Here is an 18,900-nt window from a genome sequence, read left to right as displayed (position 1 = left end):
GTAACTTTCAGAAAAAAAAAAAAAAATTTCTTATAACATTAAAAAAAAAAAAAAAAGAAACGTATGCATGAATATATAATTAATTATAAGCATTATATAATTAATTATCATTTTTAATTAATTTATTATCATTTTTAGCAAAAAAAGTACAAAAAATATTAAATTTACTCGGGATTTCATTTAGGAAGAAGATATTTATTAATTAATTTTTTTTTTATTATTTTTTATAATTTTTTTTTTAATTTTTTTTTTCGTAATTTATTTATTGATTAGCTTAGGTTGCTATGGATTTTCTGGATAATCACACTTATATAAGTTTATAAACAACAAACAATAATAAATAAATAATGTAAATATAATTATAATTATCATTATTATTTTTATTTTTTTTATAAAAGAAAAAAAAAAAAAAAAAAACCACTCGCTCAACACCATGTCTGAGCATATACGTGTAATAGTACTATTTTTAGGTTAGAAAACATTTATTTCTTGTCGTTGATTATTGTTTTTGTCGTTGTTTACTTATCATGTTTGTCGTTGATTTTTATTTTTTATTTTTTTTCTTTTTAAAAATTTTTAAAATATCATTTTTAAATTTTCACAGAAATAATTATAATTATAATAAATTAAATATCACAAAACCTTAAAAACAAAAAAAAACATAATAACATTTTATTATAATATGAAAACGACAAAAAAACAACTAAATACACATATTTTCCACATTCATTTCCTCTTAATAAAAATAATAATAAAAAAATAACATTACCCCACACAAAAAAGAAAAAAGTTAATACACTTTTTTTTATTATTTTTTTACGATTGTGTTATTATTTAAAATAGTTTTTAATCTAAAAAAAAAAAAAAAAAAATCAGGAGTTGATTGTTTTAATTATTGTAAAAATTTAAAAAAAAAAATCAAAAGAAAAAAAATTTATAAAAAAAAAAAAAATCTTTTTTTTTTTCCAATCACATTTTTATCTCAGGAAAAGAGATTGTTATAAAATTTCGAATTACACCCCCCATTTTAAAAATTCGAATTTCTATTGGTATTTTTTTTTTTGAGGGGATTCGTTGGGGTATCATAATTTTTTAAGATATTTGGTTGTTGTAGCAAAATTTTGATGGTGTGCACATATTTAAAAAAAAATTTAAAAAAAAAATTTTGTTTTTAAAAAATAAAAAAAAAACTTGCATATTGTAAAGTACAATACATACACAATTTAAATATTAATAATCACTATAATAATGTATGTGAAAAAAATTCGAATTTTTCATAAAAATTGTCTTTTTTTTTTTTTTTTTTTTCTTTGGATATTTATTTTTACTATATTTGATCAAATTTAACAATACACCAACAATAAACAGCATCAACTGCAATAAAATTTTAATCCAATTAACACACACAAAAAAAAACATTTTTTTTTATAATGGGTGGGGGTTATGTTGTTATTTTTTTATAATGGGCAATGTTGTTAGATATTTCATAAATAGATATGTTAAAGTCGTACTAAAATAAATTATAATATTTTTTTTTTTTTAATTTTTTTTTTATTTTTTTATTTTTTTTTCATATCAATTTTTTTTTTTATATAAAAAGATTGTTAAATTATATTTTTTCATTAAATAGTAATATTAATAGTAGAGAAAATATATTGTAAGTTCTCACCTACTTTATTAATAGAAATAAAAAATATTATTGGCCTAAAAAAATAAAAAAAAAATATTGACAAACTTGGAAATAATTAATAAAACACCCACATAAATTTTTTTTTTTTTTAATGTTAACACATTTGTAATCAAAGAAATTAAATAGCTCTAAATAAAGAAAACACTTTTAAAAATTCCACTCACATTATCGATTAAAATACACAATCTTTTATGTTAATTTGGTGATACGAAAAAAAGATAATGTTTAATCCATTTTTAAAGTTATACAATGTTGTTTATTCCTTTTATATAAAGAGAAAAAAAGATTTATATATTAATTAAACTGTGCTATAAATATAATAAACACCTCATATCAAATTCACACACACTCTCACTTAACAACACACACTATTACCTAACAATACACACACTCTCATATAAATTTTATTAATAACACACTTTCACATTTAAAAACAACACGCACTCTTCTTCGCACTCTCATATAAAAAAAGATAAAAAGATAAAAAAAATTTATGTGCAAAAAAAAAATGACTATTTTCTAAAAATATAATATATACATATATGTATATATATATATTTTTGTTTATTTAAATTTTATTTTTTTTTAATTTTTATTTTTTTATTTTTTTTTAAATTAAATTATTATTTTTAAATTCAGGAAAAAAAAAAAAAAAAAAAAAAAAAAAAAAGTACAATTGAATATACATATATGTGTATTAGTTAATAAATATATATTTAAATAGATATAATTTATATATGAAAATAATAATTCAATTAAAATAAAACAACTGCATAAATCAATCACATCAACGCATTTAATCTGTTTCTGTTGTTTTTATTTTAAAAACTATTGTTTTTCCACATTAAAGCCATTTATTATTATTAAAAAACAATTTCTACTTTTATTTTTTCATTATCACATACGTTTCATTTTCATATAATTTTTAAACCTTTATTATAATTTTTACAAATTATTTTAATTTTTTTATTAATTTTCATTTTTTTTTAATTTAAAATTTTTTTTCATTCCAAATTCAAAAAATTTTTTTTCATAAATTCAAAAAAAAATAATAAATAGTAGTAAAACCAAAAATAATTATTCAAATATAAATATAAGTTCAAATCCAAACCATATATATTACCAAAATGAAAATAACAAAATGGAATATTTCAAAAAAAATTAAAAATATTTTAAAAAAAGAAAATAATATCGATGATATAGTTATAATAAAAAAAAATAATAATATAATAAACTATAATAATAATTTAAATAATAATAATAATAATAATAATAATAATATAAATATTATAAACTCATTACCAATTGAAATTTTAATTTTAATATTTAAAATAATTATAAAATCTTATAAAATTGAAATACCAAACCATAAAGAATTTAGTAATATAATAAAAACATGTAAGCTTTGGAATGAAATTGGTTTATCAATATTGGATAGTATAAAATTGGATAGAAATCAACAATTACCAAGTTTAGAATGTTTTAAACAATTAAATAAAATGACATCGATGAAGCAATTAAGTGTTATTGATGGAGAGCCAATGAAGCTACCCTACATTGAAGTAATCATCAACGTGTTTTCAAGACCTTCAAGTTGTTTAACAAGTATAAATTTATTTTCAAATAAAATTGGTGATGTAGGATTCGAAAGATTGGCCAAAGCATTAGAGACCAATGAAAGTATCAAGTTTTTAGGATTGTCTTATTGTGGTTTGGGTAGTAAATCAGGCAAGCCATTGGGACAATTATTCAAGAACAATTCTACCATTAGAGAAATTATTTTATCATATAACAGCTTGGGTAAAACAGGTACCATTGAAATGGCAAAGGGTTTACCATACACCAAATCATTATTCAAACTATCATTATCACATAATGAAATTGGTGATGAGGGAGCTAAAGAAATTGGATCGGCATTGTCTCAAAATAAGACCATTAAAGAATTAGATCTAAGATGTAACTCTATTGGTAGCATGGGTAGCAACTATATCTGTCAGTATTTAAAAGATAACATCTCATTGGTAGAGATTGACCTTTGGGGTAACCTATTAGGAAATGATGGTGCATCGGGAATTGGTATGGCCTTACAATCAAACAAATCCATAAAGTCCATCAATCTAACTAGAAACTCAATTCAAGAACAAGGTATTAAATTTATAACCAATGCACTCTCATTGTCAGTTTGTTCGATTGTTACAATTGATCTTAGTTCAAATCAATTGGGTTTGGAAGGCGCAAAACAAATTTCAAAAGCCATTTCTCAAAATCGTTCAATTGAAAATATTAATTTATCTTCAAATAAATTTGATTCCGATGCTTCAAAGATATTGTGCACCAGTTTACTTTCAAATAAAACAATTAAAACTCTCAATCTATCAATGAACGATATTGGGGAAAATGGTTGCATATATTTTTATCAAATTCTCAAAGAAACCAATTTAAAAGAATTAAATCTTTCATTAAATAAAATTGGAAATAATGGTTTAAAAAATTTATTATTAAACGATTTTCAAGAAAATTTAATAATAGGTAATAACAATATTATAGAAATTAATAATAATAATAATAATAATAATATTAATAATAATATCGATAATAGTAATAATATAATTGTAAATAGCAACGATAAATTTAGATACGAATCAAAAGATTTTAAAAATATAAAATCTTTAAATTTATCACAAAATCAAATAACTCTTTCAAATGAAATTATTGAAATCGTTTTAACAACTTTAAAAAATAATAGCCAATTAAAAATATTTAATTTAGAATCAAATATAATCAATATAAATGGTACTATCAATAACACCGAATTATTAAAACAATTAACAACATATTCAAAATTAAATAATATTCAAATTGGTTATTTATAAAAAATAATAATGGTTTTAAATAAAAAATTTATAATTTCAAAATTTTTTTTTTTTTATTATATTTAAAAGTATAAAAAAAAAAAAAAAAAACTTTAAATATCATATTTTTTATATTCTTTCTTTTTATTTCTTTTTATTTTTTTTTCAAAACAAATAAAAATATATCATATACTTTTAATTAGTTTTTTTTTTTTTTTTTTTTGAATGAAGTCAATAAAAATAATATTGTTAAGTATTTTTTATTGGGATAAAAAAAGTGTGTAAAAAAATATACAATCAAATGGGATATTATTTTTAATCTAGATTTATTTTATTTACCCAAGTTGGGCTGAAAAGTGGGGGGGTGAATAAAGTTAAATTTTCCCCCCTCTCTCATTTTTTCTTTTTTTTAATGATAATGTTATCATTAAAAAAAAAAAAAACACATGCGCATATAATCTAAAAACAATTTATAATAATGAAAATAATGATTAAAAAAAAAAAAAAAAAAAAAAAAAGAAAAAATCTAAAAAAATAAAATTTTTTTTTTTCTTTTTATTTTTTTATTATTTTTAAATAAAACAAAAAAAAAAATAAAAAGTTTTTTTCCCAATCATTAAAAATAGAGATAATTATAGAATTTACATAATTGTAATTTTTTTTTTAATAAAATTATATAACACAATAATTAAAAAAAATAATAAATAAACAAAGTATTAAAGATGTCAACTTCATCACACGAAGGTAGCACAACCACTGGAATGAGTCAAACCCAAATCGCTCAAAATAGATGGGAGCAAGCACAAGAAAAGGTAAAGAGTATTATAATAGAATAGAGCATTTGTTTTAAATACTAACATTATTATTTTTAAATAAAGGCATTCTTAAATTGGGTAAATTCATTATTAGTAAAAAAAAATTTAAAAATTGAAAATATAGCCACTGATTTTTCAGATGGCACCAAATTAATTTATTTCTTAGAGTTGGTATCAAATAAAAAATGTAGAAGAAAGTTTAATCCAGAACCAAAAGATAAAGTATGTATATTAAATGATAGGATATAAATTAATATATATAAAAATATTAATTTTTTTTTTTTTTATAAAAAAATAAAAGATTAATAGAATTCAAAATATTTCAATTGCATTATGGTTTATTGAAGAGGATTTAAATATTAAAAATAGAAGTATAGGAGCAGAGGATTTTTATGATGGTAATAAAAAGATGATATTTGGATTTTTATGGTCATTATATAGAAAGTTTAGAATTTTAGGTATTAGAGCAGACGGAAATACAAGCGGCAGTGGAGGAGAGCAAGATTTATCCTCATCAGGTATAGCTCAAGAGCAAATCGAAGCAGAGAATAATTTATTAAAATGGTGCTCCAATTTAACTGGTATCAATGTCACACAATTCAAGAATGGATTTAAAGACGGAATGGCCTTTTTATCGATGGCAAAACAATTATCAAGTGACCAATCATCCACATCTTTATTTGACGATTTAGCAGGCAGTGGTGTCGACTCTATTGCACGTTTGAATGCAGTTTTCGATTTCGCCGAAAAGAACTTAAACATCCCTAAGCTTTTAGATGCCGAAGATTTAGTTAATGGAATGGTAGACGACCGTACTGTGATGTTATACACCTCTATGTTTTACAATGCCTATGAAGTTAAAAAGAAAAAACAAAAGAGTGAAACCGAGATCTTGATGGAGCATGTCAAAGAGGTTGTAGAAAAAGAGCAAGTTTCAATCAAAAAGATGTTTGAACTCGAAGATCAATTACAAATGTACACTGAAGAGTTACGTATTCAACGTTTTGAACGTATGGTAATGGAAAAAATGGTACGTGATCAAGAGAACCAAAAGTTCCTTTCAAATCTCCTCTTACTTCGTGACCAATTAGAAGACCACCAAATTAAATTATGTAAACTACAACAAAAGGTTCAAGAAGAAGCCTCTGGTAAACGTGCTCCATTATGGGGTGCTCCACAAATTTCAGCTGATCTCTCAAAAGATCAATATGAACAAGTTCAAATTTTAGGTGACCTTTTAGAAGAAGAGTCAAATCGTATTAATAGAATAGTTCAACTCGAAGAAGTTAAACCAATTCAATTTTTAAAAAAAAATCAACAAATTCAAAATAATTAAAAGTAATAATAATATCGGTTGATACAAAAAAAAATACAAAAAAAAAAAAACTATTTATTTATTATATATATATAAATCCAAATCCAAATCCAAACCCAAACAAATAAACAATATAATATTACATTACTTGTACAAATAAATAATATATACACGTTATAAAGTATGTCTTATTACCTTTTCATGTAGAAAAAAAAAAGTTTAAAAAAAAATAAAAAAAAAACATTTAAATATACAAAATTTAATCAAACATATCATTGATATACTATAGATGAATAATAGTTATGCTTTTAGAATATTATAATACAATGTAATAATATTATTATTTTATTATTTCTTAAAACTTTTCATTTTTAATAAGATATCGTCTTCGTCATCATCATCAAAATTTAAATCTGGTATTTTTGTATTGCTATTACTATTACTAGTTGTTGTTGTTATTGTTATATTTGGGCTGATTGATGATGATGATGATGATGAGGAAGTATTTGTTGTTGTTGTGGTGGTGGTTGTAGTTGTTGAGTTTGATGATTTAAATGTACTTGTAGCAGTATTGGTGTTAACTCCATTCGAATTTGAATTTGTAAATATTATATTATCTGTTGAGTCGCCATTATTGGATCCTTTAAATCTTTCGACTTTAATTTTATATTTGCTTTTTAGATCGTCTTTATTTAATAAAATTTGTAAAACTGAGTCCAGTAATTGGAAACCAGCCAACGCTATAGATGAAGAAGAGCTTGGAGTTTCTACAAAGGTGAATGAGTCGACTTCACCGTAACTGGCCAATAAATTTTGTATATAATCTTGGGTATAGTTTAGTTTGGACTTCCATTTTAATTTAACAACCAACTGATACTCCTGATCCTTTTTAAATTGATCTCGATGTTTTTGTTGCTCCTCTTTCATTTGTTTATTTATTTGATTTATAAAATCTTGTTTAAATTGTTCGTTCTGTTGCTCCACATGTTTACGCTGTAATTCTTCGTTGTCTTTTCGTTTTTTATGTATACTCTCACGTGATAGTAAATCCTCTTTCATCTTTTTTCTAGCGTTACCCATTTCCATCTCTTTTCTCTTCTTTTCTTTTTTTGCAAATAATTGAGAATCAAATAATTTCCTCTTTTCTTCATTGCATAATGTCGTATGTGCAATCGATATCTTTTCAAACATTACAACTGCCTCTGTTGTTTTGTTCTTATCTGGATGGTATATTTTAGCTAATTTTCTGTATGCATTTTGAATTTGATTGGTTGTAGCCGTTGATTCTATTTTTAATATATTATACCAATCTTCAAATTCTTTAATATCCTCCATTATTAATTTTTATAAGTATTTATTTATTTTTATTTTTTTATTTTTTTATTTTATTTTTTAATTTATTTAATTTGTTTATTTTATATAAATATTTGGATAAAATAATCATAAAAATACAAATGGTTATAATAATTAATTTTTGGTAATTTAAATAATTATGTAAAAATAAAAAAAATTATAAAAAATTTTTTATAATTTTTTATAATTTTTTTTTTATTTTTTTTAATATTTTTTATTTTTTATTTTTTCTTTTTATATTTCGAAAAATTTTAAAACACCCTCACCCATTGTGCTTATAAAATTTCATTATAACATTTTTAATAATTGTTGTTCAAAATTATTTATTTATTTATTTATTTTTTAAATTTTTTAATTTATTTTTTAAATTTATTTCAAAAAAACAAATAAAATTTTATTAATAATAATTTATTACAAATTCCATAGCGTATAGATATAAATATTTACTCCTATTAAATAATAATAGAAGCAATAAATAATAGTAAATAATAGTAAATAATAGTGAATAGTAGTAAATAATAGTAAATAGTATAATATAAAAAAAATAAATAAATAATATAAAAAAAATAAATAATTTAATAATACAATAAAATATATATTATAAAAAAAAATGTCGTTTGAAGTTTTAGATTTTATACCAGATTCTGAGGTTAATAAGAAAAGATTGTATGAACCTAGATTCAGTAAAAGGGTTGAAGAGAATTTAAAGAAATTGACCATCGATGGAGATATTACCCCATATAAAGAAAAGAAAAAGAAAGAACATACAATTATAGATCCAATTACAAAGAATCCAGTTCTCAAGAAGTTAGAAAAAAACTCGATATTAAAACTATTGGTCAGCTTTAAAAAAGGTTCACAGTTAAATATTAGAAAAAATAGATTATTTAAATTTGATGTCTCAAATACTTTAAATGATGACTCACAAATATTTTTAGATCCAATCGATCATAGATTTCCAGATTTCTCCCAAATTTTCCTCAATAGATTTTCAGTTTCAAATTGCATTAATCACAACCCATTTCCAATTGTATTGCATTTCAGTGGTTTACCAAAGTCTTTAGGTTTATCTTTCAAAGAGAAATCTTTCAATATTTTAGTTCCCTCAAATACCACCTCTGTAAATTGTTCGAGTGTCAAGCAACATTTAGTTAATGGTTCAAAAAAGAAATCAAATGGTGAAGATGACCCAATTCCAAAACCAATTTTCGAATCTAATAAAATTTATTCACATCCATCTATTTATCCAACTGAACTTTTATTAAGTAGGTATTCTTATATAATACATATTAATATTTATTTGTTTATAATACATATTAATGTTTATTTATTTATTTTAGAGGAAACACCACACGCATTTGTTCCATGTCAAGATACAGATTTTGGTAGAACATGTGAATCAGCTTCTCTTCACACAAATGAAAAATACCATCTTTTTAATATTTTCAATTTTTGTGTTGAAGTAGAAAAATCAGACGGATCAAATTTCAAAAAGGAAGACAACGCATTAGTTTCATTTGAAATAGAACTCAAATATTACTTTCTTCATTATTTCTCTGGAAAAGATAAACTCATGGAAAAAAAAGAAGCAAAACTTTACGGCAAAGTTTAATCTATTTTTCCACCAAGGGAATATATCCCCCCCCAAAAAAAAAAAAAAAAAAAAAAAAAAAAAAAAAAAAGAAATTTTTTTTTTCCTGTATATAAACCACCATACAATTACATTATAATTTTAAAAATAAAATAAAATAATTAATTGATTAGTTAAAATTAGCGTTATTTAGTTTTCTAAAAAAGCATTAGTATTTTTATTTATTTTTTTTTTTTTTAAAATGTAAAAAAAATTAAATTTTTAAAAATAAAATAAAATAATAAAAAAGGAAATAATAAGAAATAATAATAATAAATAAAAAATAGTATTTAGTTTTTTTTTTTTTTTTTTTTTTTAAACCTTTATTTCTTTTTTACATTTTTAAACCTTTTTTCTTTTTTTTTCTTTCAAGTTTTTATTTACATTTTTATTTACATATTTATTTATCTATTTATTTATTTAATTATTTTAACAAATAATCAATAAAATCAAATATTATCAAGAATGGCAGGTATTGATATAGATGCAAGTTATGATACTATAAATAATAGTAATAATAACAATAACAACAATAACAATAATAATAATAACAATAACAATAACAATAATAATGATAAAAACAATGGAATTACAATTGATTCAACTATAGATTTTGGTTCAAATGTTAGAAAAAGTAACATTGGTAATGTTGGAACATTTTCAATTATTTCACCAGAAGATGTAGTGGCCCATGACATATTTTATTGTCAATGTACTCTTATTTTAGGGTTCCTTTTCATATTTCCATGGTTTTTCTCAAGCTTTTACATGTTCAATACACAAAGTGGTTCATTAAAGAAAATGGGTTTTGCTTCCATTTGTTTAATTAATATCTATCTATTATTATTTGTTTTAATTTATTATATTTATAAAATATATAAATTTTAAAATAATAAAAAAAAAAACAAAAAATAAAAAAAATATTTTAAAAAACTATAACTATATATATACTGTATAAAAATAATATTATTATTGTTGGTTCTATTTTATTTAAACAATAGAATAAATTTTATTTATTTTATTTATTTTAAAAATAAAAAAAAAGGTTTTTTTTTAAATAATCGAAATTTAACACATGTGGACTTTGTGACAGATTTTATTTGGGTCTTCGTGTCTTCTTAATTCATCGACAACTTTGTGGAAGACTTTGTCAACAACTTTGTTACAGACATGGGATAATGGTTTACCTAAGTGTTTGCATTCAGAGTGGGCAAATGATTTACCTTCATCAGTACCTTTGTTGATGGTCTTTTCAGCAGCTTTGACGACGTGTTTGCAGGCTGAGCACTTTAATTTCTTGAATGGGTTATGTGGTTTTAAGTGTTTCTTCCAGTGGTGTTTCTTGAGGAGACCTGGGGTGAATTCACAGACACCTAAATCAGTACAGGCATCGACGGCAGTTTGTTGTTCGACAACTTTGTTCATTAATTCGAAACCGAAGGTATCGACAATTTCTTCACAGGCACCTGAGAATTCTTCACCATGGTAGTTACAGGCTGATGAGACGAATGGGATGATTTCAGTGACTGAGACATTTTGGTTGACAAGATCTTCAGTAACACTGTAGGCGAATTGACACATGTCACATTCGAAGGCACGGGCAGCGTTGGTAGCGAAAGCTAAAACACAGACAATTAAAAAGAATAAGAATCTCATTTTGTTGAGGATTTGATTGATTTGTTGATATTAAAAAAAAAAAAAATATAAAAAATTAAACAAGAAGAGGACAAATAAATGGAGGAGGAAGTTAGAGTATAAAGGAAATTAATGTAATACTATTATTATTTGAAAAATACTATTATTATTACAAATACTGCTTTTATTTATTTATTTGTTTAATATAAAAATAAAAATATAAAACTGGATATAAAAAAAAAATTTACAACTATTGGTATTTATATTTTTTAAAAAACCATTGTAAAAAAAAAATAATAGAAAAAATAATAAAAATTCCAATCCTGGTTTATCTCTTTTTTAGTTTATTTCTTTTTTGATATTATTTTATGTTGGTTGGTAGTGACCCTTCATCATTAATTTCTTTATACATTGTACAAACAAAAAAAAAACTATCTTTTTTTTACTTTTTAATTTTACCCTGTTGTTTATTATTTAATTTAATTTTAAATTTATTTTTTGTTTTTTTTGTTTTTTTTAATTTTTACATTTTTTAATTTATTTTTAAAACTATCTTACCCAGCTTTTTTGATCAATACTGGACTTTGCAAAAAAAATAGTTTTTTTTTTTTTTGTTTTTTTTAATATTTTTAATTTTTTTTTTTTTTGTTTTTTTTTTTTTTTTTTTCACATAATCGTATTACGCATGTGATATTTTTTAATAAGATTGGATCACACTAACCATTTTAATAAATTTAAAATAAAAAATAAAGAAAATTATTAATAATCTTCTTGCTTGGAAAAAATAATTAAATTTCAATTTTTATTCGTTTGAAAACAAAAATATAATTTGTGAATAGATATTTATAAATATATTATATAAATATATTATATAAATATATTATATAAATATATTATATAAATATATATTTGAAAGAGATAATTGTATTTGATTCTTTTATGAGGGATTTTTTTTCTTTTTATTTTTATTTTTTTTTTATTTTTATTTTTATTTTTTTAATTTATTTTAATTTTTTTTTAATTTTTTTTTTAATAATAATTTGGATATTATTAACACCGCTGCACCACCCCACTGCACACAATATGGATAAAACAATTGTATCATTTAAAAATAATGAATATTAGTAGTAATAACAATAGTAATAATAAAAATGATAGTATTAATAGTGATAATAACATAGAAAATAATAGTTATAATCCAATATTATCATCGCTCTTTTATAATGTTTTTCATAATATATATATTAAAAAAATAATATTTAAACATTTGAGAATTTTTAATAAAAATTACAGCACAAGGTTTTTATTTATTGAGCCTATAGAGATATTTGAAGATAGCTTACCCCTAAGTTCTCTGAAACTCTATAGGCATTATATGTTCAAAGAGTATCTATATTCCGTTAAAATAAACATATTTAATGTGAACAAGGAAATGGTAATCAACAAACTAAAGACACTGCCACCAAATATAGAGTGTATTGAATTTGATGGTAAATCATTCGATGAAAAATTACCGACAGATTTTTTAGTGGACCCAAATTCTACTGCTGGTGTAACAAGGTTCAAACACTTCAAGTTTAACCAGAGTTATAATCAAACCATCTCACATTATCAGTTCAATGGGTTACAGTGTTTGGATTTAGGCTTTTCGTTTGACAAACCTATTGGTATTGGGGTATTGCCAATGACATTGAAGACTTTAATATTTTCGAGTCATTTCAATCAAGAGTTGCAAGAGGGTGTTATTCCTTCCAGTGTTGTCAAGGTTGTGTTTGGTGATCATTTTAACACTCTATTATCACCGCATTGCCTACCAGATGCTTTGGAGTACATAAAGTTTGGATATGCCTTCAATCAAGAGATATCCTATGCTGGCATTATTCCGCCACAAGTAAAGTATATTAGATTCGGTTCCCAATTCAACAAAACCATAGAAGAGAATATCCTACCAGACACATTGGTCTATTTGAAATTTGGCTATCACTTTAATCGACCATTTAAATCTCCCTCTTGTCTTCCAAGTAGTTTAAAAACTCTCAAGTTTGGAAAGTCTTTTAACCAACACACAATGGTACGTGGTGTGAACATATTACCAACCAATATAGAAAAGCTAGTTTTAAATGGGTTCAAGAAATCAGTTGTAACACAAAAAGATAACTTTATACCAAACTATCTCCTTTTTAAACTTGCTACTTTAGACCATCCATTAAGTATCTCATCAATTTCACAAACCGTCACCGATTTAACAATTTGTGAATCACTCAAGATTAAAGCTTCAACCATTCCACCAAGTGTAACTGTATTAAAATCATATGATATTAGATATTTAAAAAAATTACCACACAATAACAACGTTACAACATTCAAATATCTTAACCCAACTCAAGCCCCATTTAACCATCACAACAGCTTAATATACGGAACATCAGCATCAGACCAATTCTACACAACAATTACTGAACTAGATTTTTCGAAATGTAAAAAGTTTTATATCAATTTCAACTTTTCAGTTTTCAAAAATTTAAAATCACTTAAACTCAGATTAAGCACCGTTACACAGTTCCCAAATTCATTAGTTTGTCTAGAAATCATTTTAAAAACTGAACCATTTGAAAAAACAAATCTATCATCATTAACAAATTTAAAATCTTTAAAAATTGGTTACTACTATTGCGAAAAAATTATAAATACAAATAAAGATAGGCCCACACTCCCACCATCGATCACCTTATTAGAACTGGGTAGAAACTTTACACAACTTATTTCCGAAGACTGGCTACCGAAATCAATTGAAACTTTAATCATAGATAATCAAAATACAATTAAAATGCCACTTCCTCCTTCCTTAAATCAAATTATTACAACACCTCTAAATCAACATTATCTAGAAAATAAACTATTGTTTGATATGGTAGTAATTATAAATCAAAAATCAATTATTAAAATTTTTAATGAATTAATAAATAAAAATAAACTATAACAGTTATAATCGTCATCATCAATAACAGCTGTTTTTTTCTTTTTCAAACATGCCGCTATTTTAATAATTCTATTTTATTTTTAGTTTATATAAAAAGTATTTCCATAAAATAATAATACACTAAAAAAAGTAAAAGACTAAAATACTTTTTTAAAAAAAAAAAAAAATTTGTGCTCTATTTTATTTAAAATTATTTTCCTTTCATATTTAAAAAACAATAATGGGTAAATAGGTACAAAGAAATCCAAAGGATATTGGATTTAATCAATGGGTCAAACCATTTATTTGCACATGTGGAGTTTCTTGCAAATTTTGGATGGGTTTTCGTGTCTCTTTAATTCAGCAATAACTTTGTGGAAGATCTTGCCAACTAACTGTTAATTTTCGAATTAAAAAAAAAATTTTAATTAGTATGTGAACTTTCGTTTTGTCAGTTTTTAAGTTATATATCTTACTTTGTTACAGACGTGGGATAATGGTTTGCCTAAGTGTTTGCATTCAGATGAAGCAAAGTGTTTACCTTCATCAGTACCTTTGTTGATGGCTTTTTCAGCAGCTTTGACGATGTGTTTACAGGCTGAGCACTTTAATTTCTTGAATGGGTTCCATTTGTGTGGTCTTAAGTGTTTCTTCCAGTGGTGTTTCTTGAGGAGATCATTTTCAACTTGACAAACACCTAAATCTGAACAAGCTTCAAGAGCATTTTCTTGTTCGTTGGCTTTGTCTAATAAGACGAAACCGAGGTTGTCAACAATTTCATTACAGGTTTCGGCAAATTCTTCACCGTGGTAGTTACAGGCTGAACTTAAAGCTGGAAGGATATCAACGACTGAAGCATTTTGGTAGAGGAGATCTTCAGTAACGCTGAAGGCATATTGGCACATTTCGCAATCGATAGCACGAACAGCGCTAGTGGCGAAAGCTAAAACACAGACAATTAAAAAGAATAAGAATCTCATTTTGTTGATGGATTGATTGCAGTTATTAAAAACTTTTTTGATAAAATTGGGAAAAAAAAAAAAAAACTATTGCTGATTTACTATTACTATTACTTATTTACTATTACTATTATTAACAAAGGGTTATTAATGTTAACTAACTATTTTTTAAATATAAAAGATTGTTGGATGAATGATTAAAAAAAAAAAAATTACCTCTTATTTATAGTTTTTATTTTTTTAAAAAAACCCAAATTATATAAAACTATTTAATTTCACTAGAGTTGGTAAAATAATTTGTAAATTTCGCAAATATATATAAAATTATATAAAAATAAATTTCCTGGTCCACTTCATCTAAATAAATTATCTAAAAATTATTTATATTTTAACTTGTAATTATTTATTTTATTTGTTTTTATTATTTTTCCACCTTTACATTCGAATTTGTCTTTTTTCGCCAAAAGCCATCATAATCTGATTGTTTATTATTTAAATGGTTAATGGTCTGAAAGTATATTATTAAAAAAATTAAAAATTAAATCATTTTTGAATTTTGTTCATGTCAAAAAAAATCTTTTTTTTTTTATTTTTTTCTTTTTTTTTTTCTTTTTTTTTTTTTTTTTTTCAACTTTTTATGAAACCAGAACAAAAAGTAATTTATCTGGTTACCAAAAAATTATAAACAATAATATAATTAGAATTTAATTTAAATAATTTATTGGTTTTTTTTTATAATCATAAAAAAAAAAAAAAAAAAGAAAAGAAAAAAGAAAAGAAAAAAGAAAAAAAAAATGGCATAAAGTAATTTAGCCTAAATTAATTTACTCTACTACCGTAATATTTTATAAAAAAAAGAATTGAATTTTTTTAAAATATACTAAAAAAACTTAATCACATTTTAACAACATTCAATTTTAATTCAATTAAGCAATAAATACTATTTTAATAATATAAAAAAAATTAGTAAATAATAATTGGTAATAAAACATATACTTTAATATAAATACTGCAGTTACGAAAGTATTTATGATTATTTATTAGTTTTTTTTTTTGACAATTGATCTTTTTATCATTGAAAAATATAAAAATTTTTGAATATAATATAAAAAAAAGAAAAAAATTAATAATAAAAAATTATATTGGATTTTTTTTTCATATTAAAATTAATCATAGTTTTTTAAAAAAAATTTTTCATATTAAAATTAATCATAGTGTTTTAAATTTTTTTTCATATTAAAATTAATCATAGTGTTTTAATTTTCATTTTTTTATGATTAGATTTTTTTTATGAGGTTTTAATTTTTCGTGCTGCGAGTACCCCCCCACCCACACTTTTTCGAATTAAAATTTTATTTTTTTTTAATTTTTTTATTTAATTTTATTTCTTTTTTTGGTATTTAAATCATCTACTAAAATTTAGAAAAGTAAATTAATAAAAAAAAATTGATTATAAAAACAAATTATTGTTTCTTTTAAAAATAATTTTTCAAAACAATCACCTTAAAAAAATCTCATATAAAATTTTATAGTAATCTCCTTAAAAAAAAATTAAATAATAATAATATTGGCTATAATTTATATATTAAAAAAAAAAAAATGGATAACAATAATAATAATAATAATATTAACAATAATAATAATGTTAACAATAATAATAATGTTAACAATAATAACAATGTTAATAATAATACATATAATTCAAAAAAAAATTTTAAAAGAAAAATAGAAAATGATGATGAAACTTCCATATTTAATATGAAGTCCATTAGAGTCGAGGTCCTTAACACCGAAATTGAATTATTAATTAAAGAAAAAGAAGAAGACCACAAAGAGATCAACGAGGCTTTCCAAAAACATAAAAATGTTTTAAATGAAAAGAAAAACGAAATCTTAAACAAAATAGAATCAAAAAAGATGAAAATGTGCCACACAGTTTCCAGGGTCTTCGAAAAGTATCCATTAGCTTCAGAAAATTATAAACAAAAAGTTGAAAGCCATGCCAAAAAAGTCCACAAACAAGAGGTTTTAAAATTCCATATAGGTCTCCACAAAAAACATGGTGAAATAATGAAAAATAGATCTAGATCAATTATGGAGACAATCAGAGTTAATAGAGAAAGAGTCGAGCAATTAAAAAGAGAGATCAGATTAGAAGAAATAGCCAAAGAAAATTCATACGGTAGAATGGAATGAATAGTTTAAATAAAATATATTATAATTTTTAGTTTTAAAATATCTCTTTTTTTTTTTTTTTTTTTAATTTTTTTTTTTTTTAATTATTTCTTTTTTAATAATAAGTTGTAGTATTTATAAATTTTTTTTTTTAAACAATAATATTATTTTTATTTATTATTTAAATTTTAATTGATATCGTTTCTAATAATATCGATTGGTTTTTTTGATTTTTAAAGGTTGTAATTTCGATTGTTGGTGACTTCTTGGTATCATTGTTTATTTTAAATATTTTGCGTATTTATAACTAAAGTCTTTTTTAATTTTTCTTTTTTTATATCTTTTGATGGTCGTAACGGATGGTGGCGCTGAATCCAATTTAAAGAAATATTTAGAGGGTAGTTTAATAGTATGTACCGATGGTGGTATCCAACTAGGCGATAGTTCCTGGGTAAAGTTACCTTTGATTTTGAGTATACGAACGGTTGGAGGTATGCAGTCTTGACTGTGCATGGCGAAGGTTTTATATCTTAGCGATAATTTCTCTACACTTGGTGGGATGGTATGTTTCGATAGATTTAGTTTTGTAAAGTATTCTATGGTTAGGCTTGTTACACTGTTTGGTATTGATAATGGTGTTAATTTTCTATTAATATTAACAAGCTTTAATATTTTAACGGTTGTTGGCAAGGGTGGTAGGTCTTCGTTCGTTATGTCGTTATTAAAGGTTGAATAAGACCAATTTGATAATAAAGGCTATAAATATTCTGTTGGTATCACATGTTTTTTTTTGGCAGCATATTTTCGGATCCCATTTATGTGAACTGCGAGTATTATATGTTTATGTGCACAACGTTTTATCCATTTTACTTTTTATACATTTAAAAAAAATAAATATAAAAACAAAATTTAAAAAAAAAAAAAAATTAAAAAATATCAAAAAATAAAAATATCTAAAAAAAAAAAATAAAAAAGAATTTAAAAAAAAAAAATTAAAAAACTATTTACTGTCAATTTTTAGATATTTTTTGATTCGCTGAATTATGATATAGCTATGCAGGTGTTTTTATATGCGTTAAAAAAAACTGTATTTTTTTAAAAAATAAAAAATATTGCAATCAAATCAATATTACCAATAAAAACCACCTTCTATCGTTACACATTACAAATAAAAAAAAAAAAATTTGAATGAAAATGTAAAAAAATAATTATTTATTTATACAATTAAAGTAAACCACGAGGAAGATGAAATATTATACTTTGAGTTAATTATTGCAAGGGTAAAATATATGTAAATTACATTTTTTCTTTGCATCAGGTTATGATGGTAACCAAAGTATTGGAATCAAACGAGAAGATTTTTCATATATGATATACAATTTTATTACCAAAGTTTAAATTTAAAAATAAGAAATATCACCAATAATAGGAAAATCGCCTATTAAACAACGTCGATCCCAATTAAAAAAATAAAATTAGAAAACAATTAAAAAAAAAAAAAAAAAATAAAAAGTTTT

The 18,900-nt window shown here is 22.6% G+C and overlaps 10 protein-coding genes across 10 annotated transcripts; 6 read left to right on the top strand and 4 right to left on the bottom strand.

Annotated features, from left to right (window-relative positions):
• Window positions 1-2,817: 2,817 nt before the first annotated feature.
• Window positions 2,818-4,666, top strand: DICPUDRAFT_96244 (uncharacterized protein; the record flags this gene model as incomplete). The annotated part of the gene is made up of 1 exon (XM_003282989.1): window positions 2,818-4,666. One exon carries the CDS (start codon window positions 2,818-2,820, stop codon window positions 4,561-4,563), a length of 1,746 nt encoding a protein of 581 aa, XP_003283037.1. The 3' UTR covers window positions 4,564-4,666.
• Window positions 4,667-5,264: 598 nt separating this feature from the next.
• Window positions 5,265-6,693, top strand: DICPUDRAFT_73997 (uncharacterized protein; the record flags this gene model as incomplete). Its single annotated transcript, XM_003282988.1, has 3 exons — window positions 5,265-5,354; window positions 5,421-5,579; window positions 5,659-6,693. 3 exons carry the CDS (start codon window positions 5,265-5,267, stop codon window positions 6,691-6,693), a joined length of 1,284 nt encoding a protein of 427 aa, XP_003283036.1.
• A 327-nt stretch (window positions 6,694-7,020) lies between these two features.
• Window positions 7,021-8,007, bottom strand: DICPUDRAFT_73996 (uncharacterized protein; the record flags this gene model as incomplete). The annotated part of the gene is made up of 1 exon (XM_003282938.1): window positions 7,021-8,007. The coding sequence occupies one exon, from the start codon at window positions 8,005-8,007 to the stop codon at window positions 7,021-7,023; it is 987 nt and encodes a 328-aa protein (XP_003282986.1).
• A 628-nt stretch (window positions 8,008-8,635) lies between these two features.
• Window positions 8,636-9,637, top strand: DICPUDRAFT_146631 (uncharacterized protein; the record flags this gene model as incomplete). Its single annotated transcript, XM_003282987.1, has 2 exons — window positions 8,636-9,290; window positions 9,366-9,637. 2 exons carry the CDS (start codon window positions 8,636-8,638, stop codon window positions 9,635-9,637), a joined length of 927 nt encoding a protein of 308 aa, XP_003283035.1.
• Window positions 9,638-10,120: 483 nt separating this feature from the next.
• DICPUDRAFT_146630 (uncharacterized protein) lies at window positions 10,121-10,543 on the top strand (the record flags this gene model as incomplete). The annotated part of the gene is made up of 1 exon (XM_003282986.1): window positions 10,121-10,543. The coding sequence occupies one exon, from the start codon at window positions 10,121-10,123 to the stop codon at window positions 10,541-10,543; it is 423 nt and encodes a 140-aa protein (XP_003283034.1).
• Window positions 10,544-10,723: 180 nt separating this feature from the next.
• DICPUDRAFT_25157 (uncharacterized protein) lies at window positions 10,724-11,311 on the bottom strand (the record flags this gene model as incomplete). Its single annotated transcript, XM_003282937.1, has 1 exon — window positions 10,724-11,311. One exon carries the CDS (start codon window positions 11,309-11,311, stop codon window positions 10,724-10,726), a length of 588 nt encoding a protein of 195 aa, XP_003282985.1.
• A 1,153-nt stretch (window positions 11,312-12,464) lies between these two features.
• Window positions 12,465-14,099, top strand: DICPUDRAFT_18996 (uncharacterized protein; the record flags this gene model as incomplete). Its single annotated transcript, XM_003282985.1, has 3 exons — window positions 12,465-12,639; window positions 12,763-13,500; window positions 13,990-14,099. Coding segments are annotated over 3 exons (1,023 nt in total), but the record flags the coding sequence as incomplete, so codon positions are not given.
• A 608-nt stretch (window positions 14,100-14,707) lies between these two features.
• On the bottom strand, window positions 14,708-15,229 carry DICPUDRAFT_73991 (uncharacterized protein; the record flags this gene model as incomplete). The annotated part of the gene is made up of 1 exon (XM_003282936.1): window positions 14,708-15,229. The coding sequence occupies one exon, from the start codon at window positions 15,227-15,229 to the stop codon at window positions 14,708-14,710; it is 522 nt and encodes a 173-aa protein (XP_003282984.1).
• Window positions 15,230-16,807: 1,578 nt separating this feature from the next.
• DICPUDRAFT_73990 (uncharacterized protein) lies at window positions 16,808-17,404 on the top strand (the record flags this gene model as incomplete). Its single annotated transcript, XM_003282984.1, has 1 exon — window positions 16,808-17,404. One exon carries the CDS (start codon window positions 16,808-16,810, stop codon window positions 17,402-17,404), a length of 597 nt encoding a protein of 198 aa, XP_003283032.1.
• Window positions 17,405-17,662: 258 nt separating this feature from the next.
• Window positions 17,663-18,546, bottom strand: DICPUDRAFT_73989 (uncharacterized protein; the record flags this gene model as incomplete). Its single annotated transcript, XM_003282935.1, has 2 exons — window positions 17,663-18,139; window positions 18,517-18,546. The coding sequence occupies 2 exons, from the start codon at window positions 18,544-18,546 to the stop codon at window positions 17,663-17,665; spliced, it is 507 nt and encodes a 168-aa protein (XP_003282983.1).
• Between the last annotated feature and the right edge of the window lie 354 nt (window positions 18,547-18,900).

Source organism: Dictyostelium purpureum, assembly GCF_000190715.1.
Source record: "Dictyostelium purpureum unplaced genomic scaffold DICPUscaffold_2, whole genome shotgun sequence".
NCBI lineage: Eukaryota > Evosea > Eumycetozoa > Dictyosteliales > Dictyosteliaceae > Dictyostelium > Dictyostelium purpureum.
The sequence above is the reverse complement of the archived record's forward strand: the minus strand, read 5'-3'. Positions and strand labels throughout refer to the sequence as shown.